Source organism: Electrophorus electricus, chromosome 4, assembly GCF_041902795.1.
Source record: "Electrophorus electricus isolate QZ-2024a chromosome 4, ASM4190279v1, whole genome shotgun sequence".
In the NCBI taxonomy this organism is placed as follows: Eukaryota; Metazoa; Chordata; class Actinopteri; order Gymnotiformes; family Gymnotidae; genus Electrophorus; species Electrophorus electricus.
Genome location: NC_137500.1, coordinates 1,850,001 through 1,862,500, shown reverse-complemented (window position 1 = coordinate 1,862,500; position 12,500 = coordinate 1,850,001). Strand labels below are relative to the sequence as shown.

Here is a 12,500-nt window from a genome sequence, read left to right as displayed (position 1 = left end):
AACCAGCCCTGGTAGTGATCAGTAAACCAGCCCTGGCAACGACCAGTAAACCAGCCCTGGCAGTGACCAGTAAACCAGCCCTGGCAGTGACCAGTAAACCACCAGTAAACCAGCCCTGGCAGTGGCCAGTAAACCAGCCCTGGCAGTGGCCAGTAAACCAGCCCTGGCAGCGACCAGTAAACCACCAGTAAACCAGCCCTGGCAGTGGCCAGTAAACCACCAGTAAACCAGCCCTGGCAGTGGCCAGTAAATCAGCCCTGGCAGTGGCCAGTAAACCACCAGTAAACCAGCCCTGGCAGTGGCCAGTAAACCACCAGTAAACCAGCCCTGGCAGTGGCCAGTAAACCAGCCCTGGCAGTGGACAGTAAACCACCAGTAAACCAGCCCTGGCAGTGACCAGTAAACCAGCCCTGGCAGTGGCCAGTAAACCACCAGTAAACCAGCCCTGGCAGTGACCAGTAAACCAGCCCTGGCAGTGGCCAGTAAACCACCAGTAAACCAGCCCTGGCAGTGGCAAGAAGGAGTCGTGTTCCAGCTGCCTACTGAAGACAGTTAAGCACACAAAGGGAGGGTTTCTCCATCTGTGCCAGAGAACAGGGGAGGGGTGTCTCTCCTGGCCATGTGATCACAAACAACTACACTACCAACGGTTCTGCACACGTGTGTGTGTGTGTGTGTGTGTGTGTATGCGCATATAACACACACACACACACACACACACACACACACACACACACACACACACACACACACACACACACACACACACACACACAGAGAGCTTTTAAAAACCAACACAGAAATAAGAGAGGAAGTACAGTCAGACTGCACAGAATCAGTCTGATGATGTCAAAGAGATATCTTGCATTGTGGAAAAAAAAAAACTGCTGGCAGAAAACCTAGAAATGTATACATATCTCACACACACACACACACACACACACACACACACACACACACATGCACACGGACACACGGACACTCACACACCCTAGGGTTACTGGTGTATATTTAATTTGACTGGGACGGGGTTACTGATGTGTTTGCATGTGTGTGTTTGTGTGCATGCGTGTGCATGTGTGTGTTTCTGTGCACGTGTGTGTGTGTTTTCATGTGTGTGCTGCATGTAAATTCTGCCTGTGTAACCAGGAGTCCTAGCTTGCTATGAGTCCTATCATGGTGAACCAGACTGTCTAAAGGCTAGTACTGGTGATTTTCACCATGATCCTGACAATATTTTACTGAGCATGTTGTGTGTTGTGATTAGTGCACAGGGAGAAACAGTTCCCCGAGTCCTGTACAGACACTGAACCACATGTATCATGCTTCCTTTCTGCATGTTTATTTCCTCACTGAACCCAAACTTAGAGGTGGGAACCAAAGCTGGATGTCAGCAGAGGGCTGATTCATTTGGACGCTCCTCCTCGGGTCGTCATGGCGATGGCGTCCTGATTTCCTCTAGACATGAAGACGTAATTAGCAAGACGCTCTCACGTTCTGATGCAACTCCTCTCCCGGTCTGGCATAGCAGGAAAGGAGCCGCATCTGCATTGTTTAATGAAGAGGAGTGAAGGAGACCGATGGTGGAGAGCAGATATAGGAGCGATTGGCCAGACGCCAGCGCTACGGGCAGCGCACTCATTTGAATCGTTCATCTTCTACAGTCTACAGTCCAGAAGGTTGAAGCCAGTGTTTCTGCCTCGTATGAGGTCGCCTCCACCCCGTCTACAGTCCAGAAGGTTGAAGCCAGTGTTTCTGCCTCGTATGAGGTCGCCTCCACCCCGTCTACAGTCCAGAAGGCTGAGGCCAGCGTTTCTGCTCCGTATGAGGTCGCCTCCATCCCAGTCCAGAAGGCTGCTGCCTGTCCCCCACCCCGGCGTGACTCACTTCACCTGTAAATTTTACCCCCACCCTCTGTTCCATGATCCGGGCCCAAGAGCAGTGGTGGCGTCTACTGAAGAAAGCGCAGGAGGGGACACGTTGTTCACAGCTTTGCTCTTACCTTTTTTGTTGTGAATGCGTTTGCTTTATGTACCTGTGTCTCACGCAATTCTGTTATCCCTAATCTCATGTGTTTATTTTAGCAGACATGAAGCATTTTGACCTAGCTCTGATGTTTTTAAATGTGCCACATGACTGGACTGTCTGTTGTCTCGCAGAGATGAGGACGATCTCAGAACCATGGTCACACTGGCCCTGCCTGTCCACAAATGCTCAATGATGAAGCAGGACTGTAAAAGTGTCATAACAGGACTGAGAGGACACAGGACATTACAGGACATAGCAGGACTGTGAGTGTTTCCTGTGATGGAGTAATACCTGTTGATTGGCAAACTCTGTTCTTGGTCAGAATAAGACTGGAGGAAGTCTGGGCCTCAGAGATGGAAGGTTTAGGAGTGGAGCTAAAGATGGAGGTGAGGATGGAGGTAAGGACTGAACTGAGGGTGGAGCCGAGGGTGGAGCCGAGGGTGGAGCCAAGGGTGGGGGTGAGGGTGGAGCCGAGGGTGGAGCTGAGGCAGAGCTGCTAGACTGAAGAGTTTAGAGTTTGGCGAAATATCTCCCTGCAGCATGCACTCTCCCTGTTTCCCCTCCCTCTCTCTCTCCCTCCCTCTCTCTCTCTCTCTCTCTCTCTCTCTCTCTCTCTCTCTCTCTGTCTCTCTCCCTCTCTCTCTCTCTCTCTCTCTCACGTTGTCTCATTTCAATATCAAACTAATTGTAATGTGTAGCTGATTGGCCTGTATTACACTAATGAACTGGTGTGAAGCTCAGATCTTCAGACACTATTACATAATGTACATACATACTCACAAAAGTGAAGAACTATCTATACTTGTTTAATACTGGTGACTCCAATTCCCTGTAAAGTGTCTAATCTGGTGCACATGTGCACTGTGTTAATCTGGTGCAAAGGTTCACTGTGTTAATCTGGTGCAGAGGTTCACTGCGTTAATCCCTACATGAGATTGGCCTATCCGTAAACCTCTGACAGTAAGATGGTTACACATGTTGCAATAGAACCTGCTCTTTCTAATACATCTGTTAATTATAACTTGGAGTCAGATAAAGTTATATCTATCTGTCTTAATACGCATCCAATCAGGAGCATCTGTGTTAATTCACATCCAATCCGGTGCATCTGTCTTAATATGCATCCAATCAGGTGTATCTGTCTTAATACACATCCAATCAGGTGCATCAGTCTTTCAAAGTTGACTGCCTGGGGGACCTGAGGTTCCAAACTATGAATGGACACATCATCTTACAGGACAGTCTCATCTGGAGGATGCTGAATAGTGATAGGTGTGGAGTTACCTGGGCAGGTACGGGAGGACAAGGCCTGTGGATTTGGGGTGTGGTCTCACTGGCCAAACCTGAATTATCTGTGTAGACGAACAGGCCCAAAATGTGTGTGTGTGTTTGTGTGTGAGTGTGTGTGAGTATGTGTGTGTGAGTGTGTGTGTGTGTGTGTGTGTGTGTGTGAGAGTATGTGTGAGTGTGTGTTTGTGTGTATATGTGTGTGTGTGTATGTATGTGTGTGTGCGCTCCACTGACCTCCCTGACCTCCAGCAGTCTGCCTGGGTACTGCTGTTTAGCACGGCGAGCGGCTGCTGGAGACTTGTGGTGGGTGATGGTGACGATGTTACTGGGACCCCCACCGTGACCCCCGCTGTGACCCCCGCCGTGACCCAGGTGCCTCTGCAGGCCAGGCGAAGAGGATGGAGGGATGTGAGGAAGAAGAGAGAAACTCCGCGTCCGCCCTGAAGACACCTGGTGGGGGAGGGGAGAGAGACCGAGCTACAGTCAGGCAGGCTAACGTTACAAACCTCATCCTCACATCAGCTTCGGTGGATGTTGTGTGGCTCCCAGTCACAATGCATAGAAAACAACAGGAACTCTCAGGTAAACACACATATACACACACACACACACGCACGCACGCACACACGCACGCACACACACACGCGTACACACGCACACAGAGGAAGGCATTCTTAAACATTGTCAGGCTGGTGCAGGATGGACAGTCCCTAGGGAAGACACACACTGTGTGCATGGGCGCTAAGCAACAGAACCAACCAGCCTCATGGCGCTAGCTCACAGCACCAGTGTACAACATGGGCGCTAGGCAACAGCACTAGTGTACAGCATGGGCGCTAGGCAACAGCACTAGTGTACAGCATGGGCACTAGGCAACAGCACTAGTGTACAGCATGGGCGCTAGGCAACAGCACTAGTGTACAGCATGGGCGCTAGGCAACAGCACTAGTGTACAGCATGGGCGCTAGGCAACAGCACTAGTGTACAGCATAGGTGCTAGGCAACAGCACTAGTGTACAGCATGGGTGCTAGGCAACAGCACTAGTGTACAGCATGGGTGCTAGGCGATGGAACCAGCAACCAGTCCCTATGGCACGTGTGTGAAACAGCTCGTCTCTGTGAGTGCTCTCCAGAACAGATCAACAGATACAAAGCACTCCGACATAGAGCATCCGACACAGAGCATCCAACACAGCTTCTTTGTGCTAGTGTGCTGTCAGTTGCTCTGTAAAAGCTGTGTGTGTGGAGCATCTCTGCGTGTAAACAAACACATGTGCACAGAACTGAACACAATTCACAATGTGATATCAGATGCATTCATTTCACCACAGTAACAAGAAGTAGTGAATGAACTGTGATATATGTCTTCAGAATTCCAGCCTGATGAAGATCTAGTTCAGCTTGTGATGAAGACCTAGTTCAGTTTGTGATGAAGACCTAGTTCAGTTTGTGATGAAGACGTAGTTCAGCTTGTGATGAAGGTCAGACACCTGAGGACATAAACCAACTATTCAGAACATTTTACCAAACTCTAGATTCAACACATTTCTCAGTAATATCAACCTTCCAGAACTAACTGAAGAACAAAAAACCAACGACACCTGAACCAACGACACCTGAACCAATGACACCTGAACCAACGACACCTGAACCAACGACACCTGAAGAGGTTCATAAAGCCATCAACCAGACACCGAATACCTAACCAGATCCTGACGGCTTTCCTGCTTACGTCTACAAGCACATCCAGACAATCTTTGCCCCACTTTCCAACAGACTAATAGAAAAACTAAAACAAGGAATTCCCAACAGAAAAGAATCTTTCGGTCCAGCTTCACCCAGTCGCAGACCCAACCCATACAGATGCAGAAATTATAAACAAGACACTAGATTAGAAACTGTTATTCCATCTCAAACACCCTGGGCAGACTGACACTCAACTCACTCAACCACTAACATCTGGAGAATACTTCATCTGACTACATGTCACTTCATGAGCCAGAAACGATGGCGGTTGCACCAGACGCAGAGAAAGCATTCAGGAAAGTCTGGAAACTGGAAACTTTTAAATAAATAAAGTACATGAATTAGGCTTCACATGGGGTCTCTGGGAGGTCCCCAACAGCCAGTAACCTGGACTCATGGGTATAAACACACACACACTCACACACACACACACACACACACACGACAGCCAGTAACCTGGACTCATGGGTATAAACACACACACACTCACACACGACAGCCAGTAACCTGGACTCATGGGTATAAACACACACACACTCACACACACACAGACAAACACGACAGCCAGTAACCTGGACTCATGGGTATAAACACACACACACACACACACACACACACACACACACACAGACACACACGACAGCCAGTAACCTGGACTCATGGGTATGAACACACACACACACACACACACACACTCACACACACACACACACACACACACACGACAGCCAGTAACCTGGACTCATGGGTATGAACACACACACACACACTCACTCACTCACTCACTCACGCATGCACACACGCACACAGCACACTCCAGTAATCTGGAAAAACAGGTATGAACACACACGAGACAGCCAGTAATCTGGACACACAGATAAGAACACACAGGACAGCCGGACAGATACGTATGAACACACACACTTGCACATGCACACACATGCAGACACACATGGGACAGCCAATAACCTGGACACACAGGTATGAACACACGTGCACACAAACAAACAGGACAGCCAGTAACCTGGACACACAGATATTGACACACAGAAAGTGTGTGTGTGTGTGTGTGTGTTCGTGTGTGTGTACCTGTGTGTCCAGGCTGGCTGTCCCGTCCTCATACAGGTGATCTTCAGAATCCTTCAGCTTCCTCACCTGTGAAAAAAACTCCAAATAGTTTACACACAACACAGAGTCTCTCTCTCTCTCTCTCTCTCTCTCTCACACACACACACACACACACACACACACACACACACACACAGACACCAGTACGCAAACATCACAAAGTGGAAATCCCATCAGCACACCAAACAGAATGCAGTATGAACAATGTGAACAATGTGAGCATATAAACAATGAGACCGGCACTAACGAGCAAATCAGTGCCCAGTATGAGTCCACAGATAAACGAGGCACTGGGGTATAACGCTTAACGACGTGTGGACAACGTCTCAACACACAGTCTATGATGGATTACGGCTCTCTGCCAGGAACAGGCCCTGTGGAGTGTAATGGAAGCTGGTATACTTCGTCCCAGTTAGCACCCCCTAGAGCGCTGTGGGGGAATTAGACAGATGCTAAAGGTGCTCCATGACATCACACCATCAAACCACGGAGCCAGAACTGTTGTAAATGTTCTACAGTTGTGCTGTCATCCTCTTCTCCATCTGTTCCTCCAGAGGGATCAGGGTCCTACACTCAGAACTACAGTCCTACACTCAGAACTACAGTCAGGTCAGGCCAGGGCAGTGGCATTTCAGTGGTTAAGGTACTTGACTTGTAATTGGATGGTTGCTGATTCAAGCCCCACCACTGTTGGGCCCCTGAGCAAGACCCCTAACCCTCAATTGCTCAAGTTGTACTCAGTTTTAATTTTAAGTCGCTTTGGATAAATGTGTCAGCTAAATGCAGTCCTACAACTACAGTCCTAGAGTCTCAGAGAGGGTGGGGAGCAGAAAAGCCACAGATGTGTATACAGAGAAAGGAGTGACTGAAAAGAACAAATTTAAATAGCAAGAGACACACACACACACACACACACACACACACACACACTCACACACACACTCACACACACACACACTCACACACACACTCACACACACACACACTCACACACACACACACTCACACACACACACTCACACACACACACTCACACACACACACACTCACACACACACTCACACACACTCACACACACACACACACACACACACACACACACACACACACACACTCACACACACACTCACACACACACACACTCACTCACACACACTCACACACACACACACTCACACACACTCACACACACACACACTCACACACACACACACACACACTCACACACACACACACTCACACACACACTCACACACACTCACACACACACACACACACACACACACACACACACACACACTCACACACACACACTCACACACACACACACATCCAGAGTGGCTTGCTGTCTTACGCTGGTGGTGTTGTGGGGAGATACCTTGGTACTGCCGTCTGAGTGTGGCCTGGTGCAGGCCTGTAGCTGGGTCATCCATAACTGCTGCTCCTTAACGTCTACAGCTGAGACACAGCAAGAGAGGGTGAGAAAGAATGAGACAGAAGCCGAAGAAAGACAATGGAGAAGCTTCATTTTTACAATGACAACCCTACGGAACAATTGAATGATGTTAATTTCATACTCAATTTTCATGCTCTTCAGTTTGTTAAGAGGGAGTCACCGCTCCCACTCAAACACATCAGAATGCTCTTCAGACGTCTCACAGGAGACAGTGACCTGCTCCAAATATTAAACAAGCACGTCCTGTGGGCGACTGTGGGAGCAGTAAAACCCCTCTGATCTCTCCTCTCACACGCCTGCTGCCTGCCAGCCGCTCAGCCGATAGTAGTACAACCACAGACTGGGTTACAGCGCTGAGGTAGTACAGCCACAGACTGGATTACAGCGCTGAGGTAGTACAAACATAGTGGGTTACAGCACTGAGGTAGTACAACCATAGAGTGGGTTACAGCGCTGAGGTGGTACAGCCACAGACTGGGTTACAGCGCTGAGGTGGTACAGCCACAGACTGGGTTACAGTGCTGAGCTGGTACAGCCACAGACTGGGTTACAGCACTGAGGTGGTGCAACCATAGACTGGGTTACAGCGCTGAGGTAGTACAACCATAGAGTGGGTTACAGCGCTGAGGTAGTACAACTACAGACTGGGTCACACCGCTGAGGTAGCACAATCATAGAGTGGGTTACAGCGCTGAGGTGGTACAGCCACAGACTGGGTCACACCGCTGAGGTAGTACAACCATAGTGGGTTACAGCGCTGAGGTAGTACAACCATAGAGTGGGTTACAGCGCTGAGGTGGTACAGCCACAGACTGGGTTACAACACTGAGGTGGTACAGCCACAGACTAAGTTACAGCGCTGAGGTGGTACAGCCACAGACTGGGTTACAGCGTTGAGACAGTACAACCACAGACTGGGTTACAGCGCTAAGGTAGTACAACCATAGAGTGGGTTACAGCGCTGAGGTAGTACAACCACTGCAGTTGGTGAGAACAAATTCAGGTCACATGGTTACAGGTTGGAGAACTGACTTATTCCAGGGAGCCCAGATGACTTCACTTACCTGTGAGCTCTAAAGGGCTCAGTAAGAGTCAAGCTAGGCTTACGAACTGGTACCTGAATCATATCCATCACAGTTTAGATCTGGCAAACTGACACCTGGCCCATCAACAGGATTTAGTATGAGTGGTTTTGGGCCAATGAGACGTCCGCTTCTCGGGAGCTGACATTGACTGAACGGTTCAAAAAGAGAGAGAGTCCCTGAGCATGATGCAATACATGTGAGCTAGCAAGTTACAGAAACACAAAAGCTGCAGAGAAAACAGCAGACCGCTGTGTGTTGGGTCATCGGAAGTCTTGGCAAGAAAGAAAAGATTTTCTCCTCTGAAGCAATACAGGAACAAAAAGTCTAAAGAGGAGGGTAGAAGCTATGATAAGTAACTCAGTGGTTAAGGTTCTAACATCATAATCAGAAGGTTGCCAGTTCTGGCCCTACCACTAGCAAGCTGCAACTGCTGTTTTCAGTCACAATTGTACGTCGCTTTGGATAAAAGAGTCAAGTAAACATAAGAGTGCAGCGTGTGATGGTTTCCACTTTTCATTCAGGCTGTTAGCGAGCTGTTGGTCATTGAGGAAATGGGATTTCTCTCACCTTGGAGTTTACAGTCTTCCAGGGGCATTTGGAAGCTGATTGTGGGTCATTAGAAGTGATATGCCTCTGCAGACTGTCTGATCTTATAGAGTCTCTTCTCTTCTCTGTTTGATCTTATAGAGTATCTTCTCTTCTCTGCTTTCATGTCTTAAGCCAGCCTGTATTTGCCTCTCTGAATGTTCTCCTGTCTCCTGAATGCTGCTTTTCCCTGCAAAAGTGATCTGAGCTCAGCTGAAGATTACAGTGTGACGGTGCTTCAGTAAGCATGACGCTGTCCTCACAGAAGCCAACAGCCGACGTCACGGTGCCGGTGCACCCATCTATATGCCCGATGCCTCTTTGAAAACGATCCCCTCTGTGTACTCATACAGCTCTGTAGTTCTCTACCCTGTCTACCCTGGTCCAAATCCTCACTGTCATGACAACAGGCTTGTGGGGGTTGAGTTTGCACCTGTATGTTGGTATAAGGAGATGGTGATGGGCAGGACGGAGGGCCACAGGTGTCACTACAGGACATGACCGTGGTGTAGCAGGGGTCCAGGATGCTGCCCACTAATGCAGCACAGATGACATGTTGTCTGCACTTGGTCATGTTCTTCAGTGTAGTGCTGTGAAGGACACCTAGACTGATCAGTATAGTGACGGGACACAGCCCCTCCGTTTCTAATAACTGATCGACCAGCAGTTTTTTTTTTAGCTTTTTGAGACAGACAGACACCCGGCCCGATGGACAGAAGGTCTGAGAGAGAGACAGACAGACACCCAGCCTGATGGACAGACGGTCTGAGAGAGAGACAGACAGACACCCAGCCCGATGGACAGAAGGTCTGAGAGAGAGACAGACAGACACCCGGCCCGGTGGACAGAAGGTCTGAGATGCAGACAGACACCCAGCCCGGTGGACAGAAGGTCTGAGATGCAGACAGACACCCAGCCCGGTGGACAGAAGGTCTGAGATGCAGACAGACACCCAGCCCGGTGGACAGAAGGTCTGAGATGCAGACAGACACCCAGCCCGGTGGACAGAAGGTCTGAGATGCAGACAGACACCCAGCCCGGTGGACAGAAGGTCTGAGATGCAGACAGACACCCAGCCCGCTGGACAGAAGGTCTGAGATGCAGACAGACACCCGGCCCGGTGGACAGAAGGTCTGAGATGCAGACAGACACCCGGCCCGGTGGACAGAAGGTCTGAGATGCAGACAGACACCCGGCCCGGTGGACAGAAGGTCTGAGATGCAGACAGACACCCGGCCCGGTGGACAGAAGGTCTGAGATGCAGACAGACACCCGGCCCGGTGGACAGAAGGTCTGAGATGCAGACAGACACCCGGCCCGGTGGACAGAAGGTCTGAGATGCAGACAGACACCCGGCCCGGTGGACAGAAGGTCTGAGATGCAGACAGACACCCAGCCCGGTGGACAGAAGGTCTGAGATGCAGACAGACACCCGACCCGGTGGACAGAAGGTCTGAGATGCAGACAGACACCCGGCCCGCTGGACAGAAGGTCTGAGATGCAGACAGACACCCGGCCCGGTGGACAGAAGGTCTGAGATGCAGACAGACACCCGGCCCGCTGGACAGAAGGTCTGAGATGCAGACAGACACCCAGCCCGGTGGACAGAAGGTCTGAGATGCAGACAGACACCCGGCCCGGTGGACAGAAGGTCTGAGATGCAGACAGACACCCAGCCCGCTGGACAGAAGGTCTGAGATGCAGACAGACACCCAGCCCGCTGGACAGAAGGTCTGAGATGCAGACAGACACCCAGCCCGGTGGACAGAAGGTCTGAGATGCAGACAGACACCCAGCCCGGTGGACAGAAGGTCTGAGATGCAGACAGACACCCGGCCCGGTGGACAGAAGGTCTGAGATGCAGACAGACACCCAGCCCGCTGGACAGAAGGTCTGAGATGCAGACAGACACCCGGCCCGCTGGACAGAAGGTCTGAGATGCAGACAGACATAACATGTTACTCATAGGCGATGAGATGCCAAGGGGAACGGGTTCATTGCAAAATCAGTCTGTCTCCACAGCAACCACAGCTCATGAGAGGAGCATGCACCTGCAGGGGGAGATGGAGGCTGTGTGGAGTGTGCCAACGCTTGCTAGGACTCAGCCACCCCCAGCTCTCGTCAGTCTCCTGGGAGAGACACAGGACACACCGCAAGCCTGAACGCATCTCAAAAGCCCCTCTGAGCTGTTCATGGGCACCTTGTCCTTTTATCATCAATACCAGGAAAACAGCAGGAGCACTGCTAACCTCAGGACATCCAGGACCACTACCAGCACGGACTCCTGAGGATGAGGACGAGCCTGGTCCTTCGTATAATATCAAGGTGTGCTTTTAGATGCCTCTCTGTCATGGAATTCACACATGGATCTTATTATTACAGGGGCACAGTACCCAGATCTTAGACCTAGCCTGGCATGGCTGATGCCAAGATGACCAGATTACCAGGTTGGCCAGATTACATCACATTTAGAGGACCAGTGTCTAGAACGGGGCTGACGGCTCATCAGGAGAGAAAGAGAGAGAGAGAGAGAGAGAGAGAGAGAGAGGTCTGAGTGTGGACTTGTGAAACGTGCCTTCTCTAATGAGCTTCAGGATACCCTGGGTGTGAGTCATTGAACACTCAGCACTATCAGACATTCCTAAATGCAGGGAATTGTGCAAGCTTTCATTTCAGCTGCGATGGCAGCAGGCAAGGTGGTGTGGGTGATCTTAGACATAACACCGCACAAACAAGACCAAAACACTTCCTGCTAATTATTTTTTCAAACCACTTGTTTTACTAAACATTGCATCAGAGCTACCAACATGGGTTACAAGCCAAAAAGCTGGTATAAGTAAACACTTTAAGAAACGTGTCATTCTGACAAAAAAAAGATTTGCATGGTCCAGTTTTAGAATTCGTGGTTATAGTTAGAAACTTGGTTCTTGTTAAATGATCAATTTAACAATGTTGAGAATTTTAGTATAAAGCTAATTAAGATTTTTTAAAGCGCTCATGCAATCGTATTCAAATTGTTCTGTCTGCACAGTGAAGGTCACATGGCCTTCACCAGGCCTGAGTGGTACGTCTCCTCAGCGAACCTCTCCCTCCTTTGGAGACATGCCTCTACTCCTGCCCCGGACTATACGTGTCTCTCACACACACACACACACACACACACACACACACACACACACACA

General features: G+C 49.9%; 1 protein-coding gene across 3 annotated transcripts in view; it reads right to left on the bottom strand.

Annotated features, from left to right (window-relative positions):
• The window catches only part of osbpl10a (oxysterol binding protein-like 10a), a 64,273-nt gene that overhangs the window by 33,492 nt on the left and 18,281 nt on the right, over positions 1–12,500 (bottom strand). For 2 of the 3 annotated variants that reach the window (XM_035523315.2, XM_081711792.1), the window contains exons 3-5: positions 7,547–7,650; positions 6,154–6,219; positions 3,553–3,768 (exon numbers count right to left, since the gene is read on the bottom strand). In XM_035523315.2, the coding sequence (XP_035379208.2) occupies positions 3,553–3,768; positions 6,154–6,219; positions 7,547–7,650 (386 nt within the window). The remainder of the gene's footprint in view (positions 1–3,552; positions 3,769–6,153; positions 6,220–7,546; positions 7,651–12,500) is intronic. The other variant, XM_035523321.2, reaches the window with a different exon arrangement.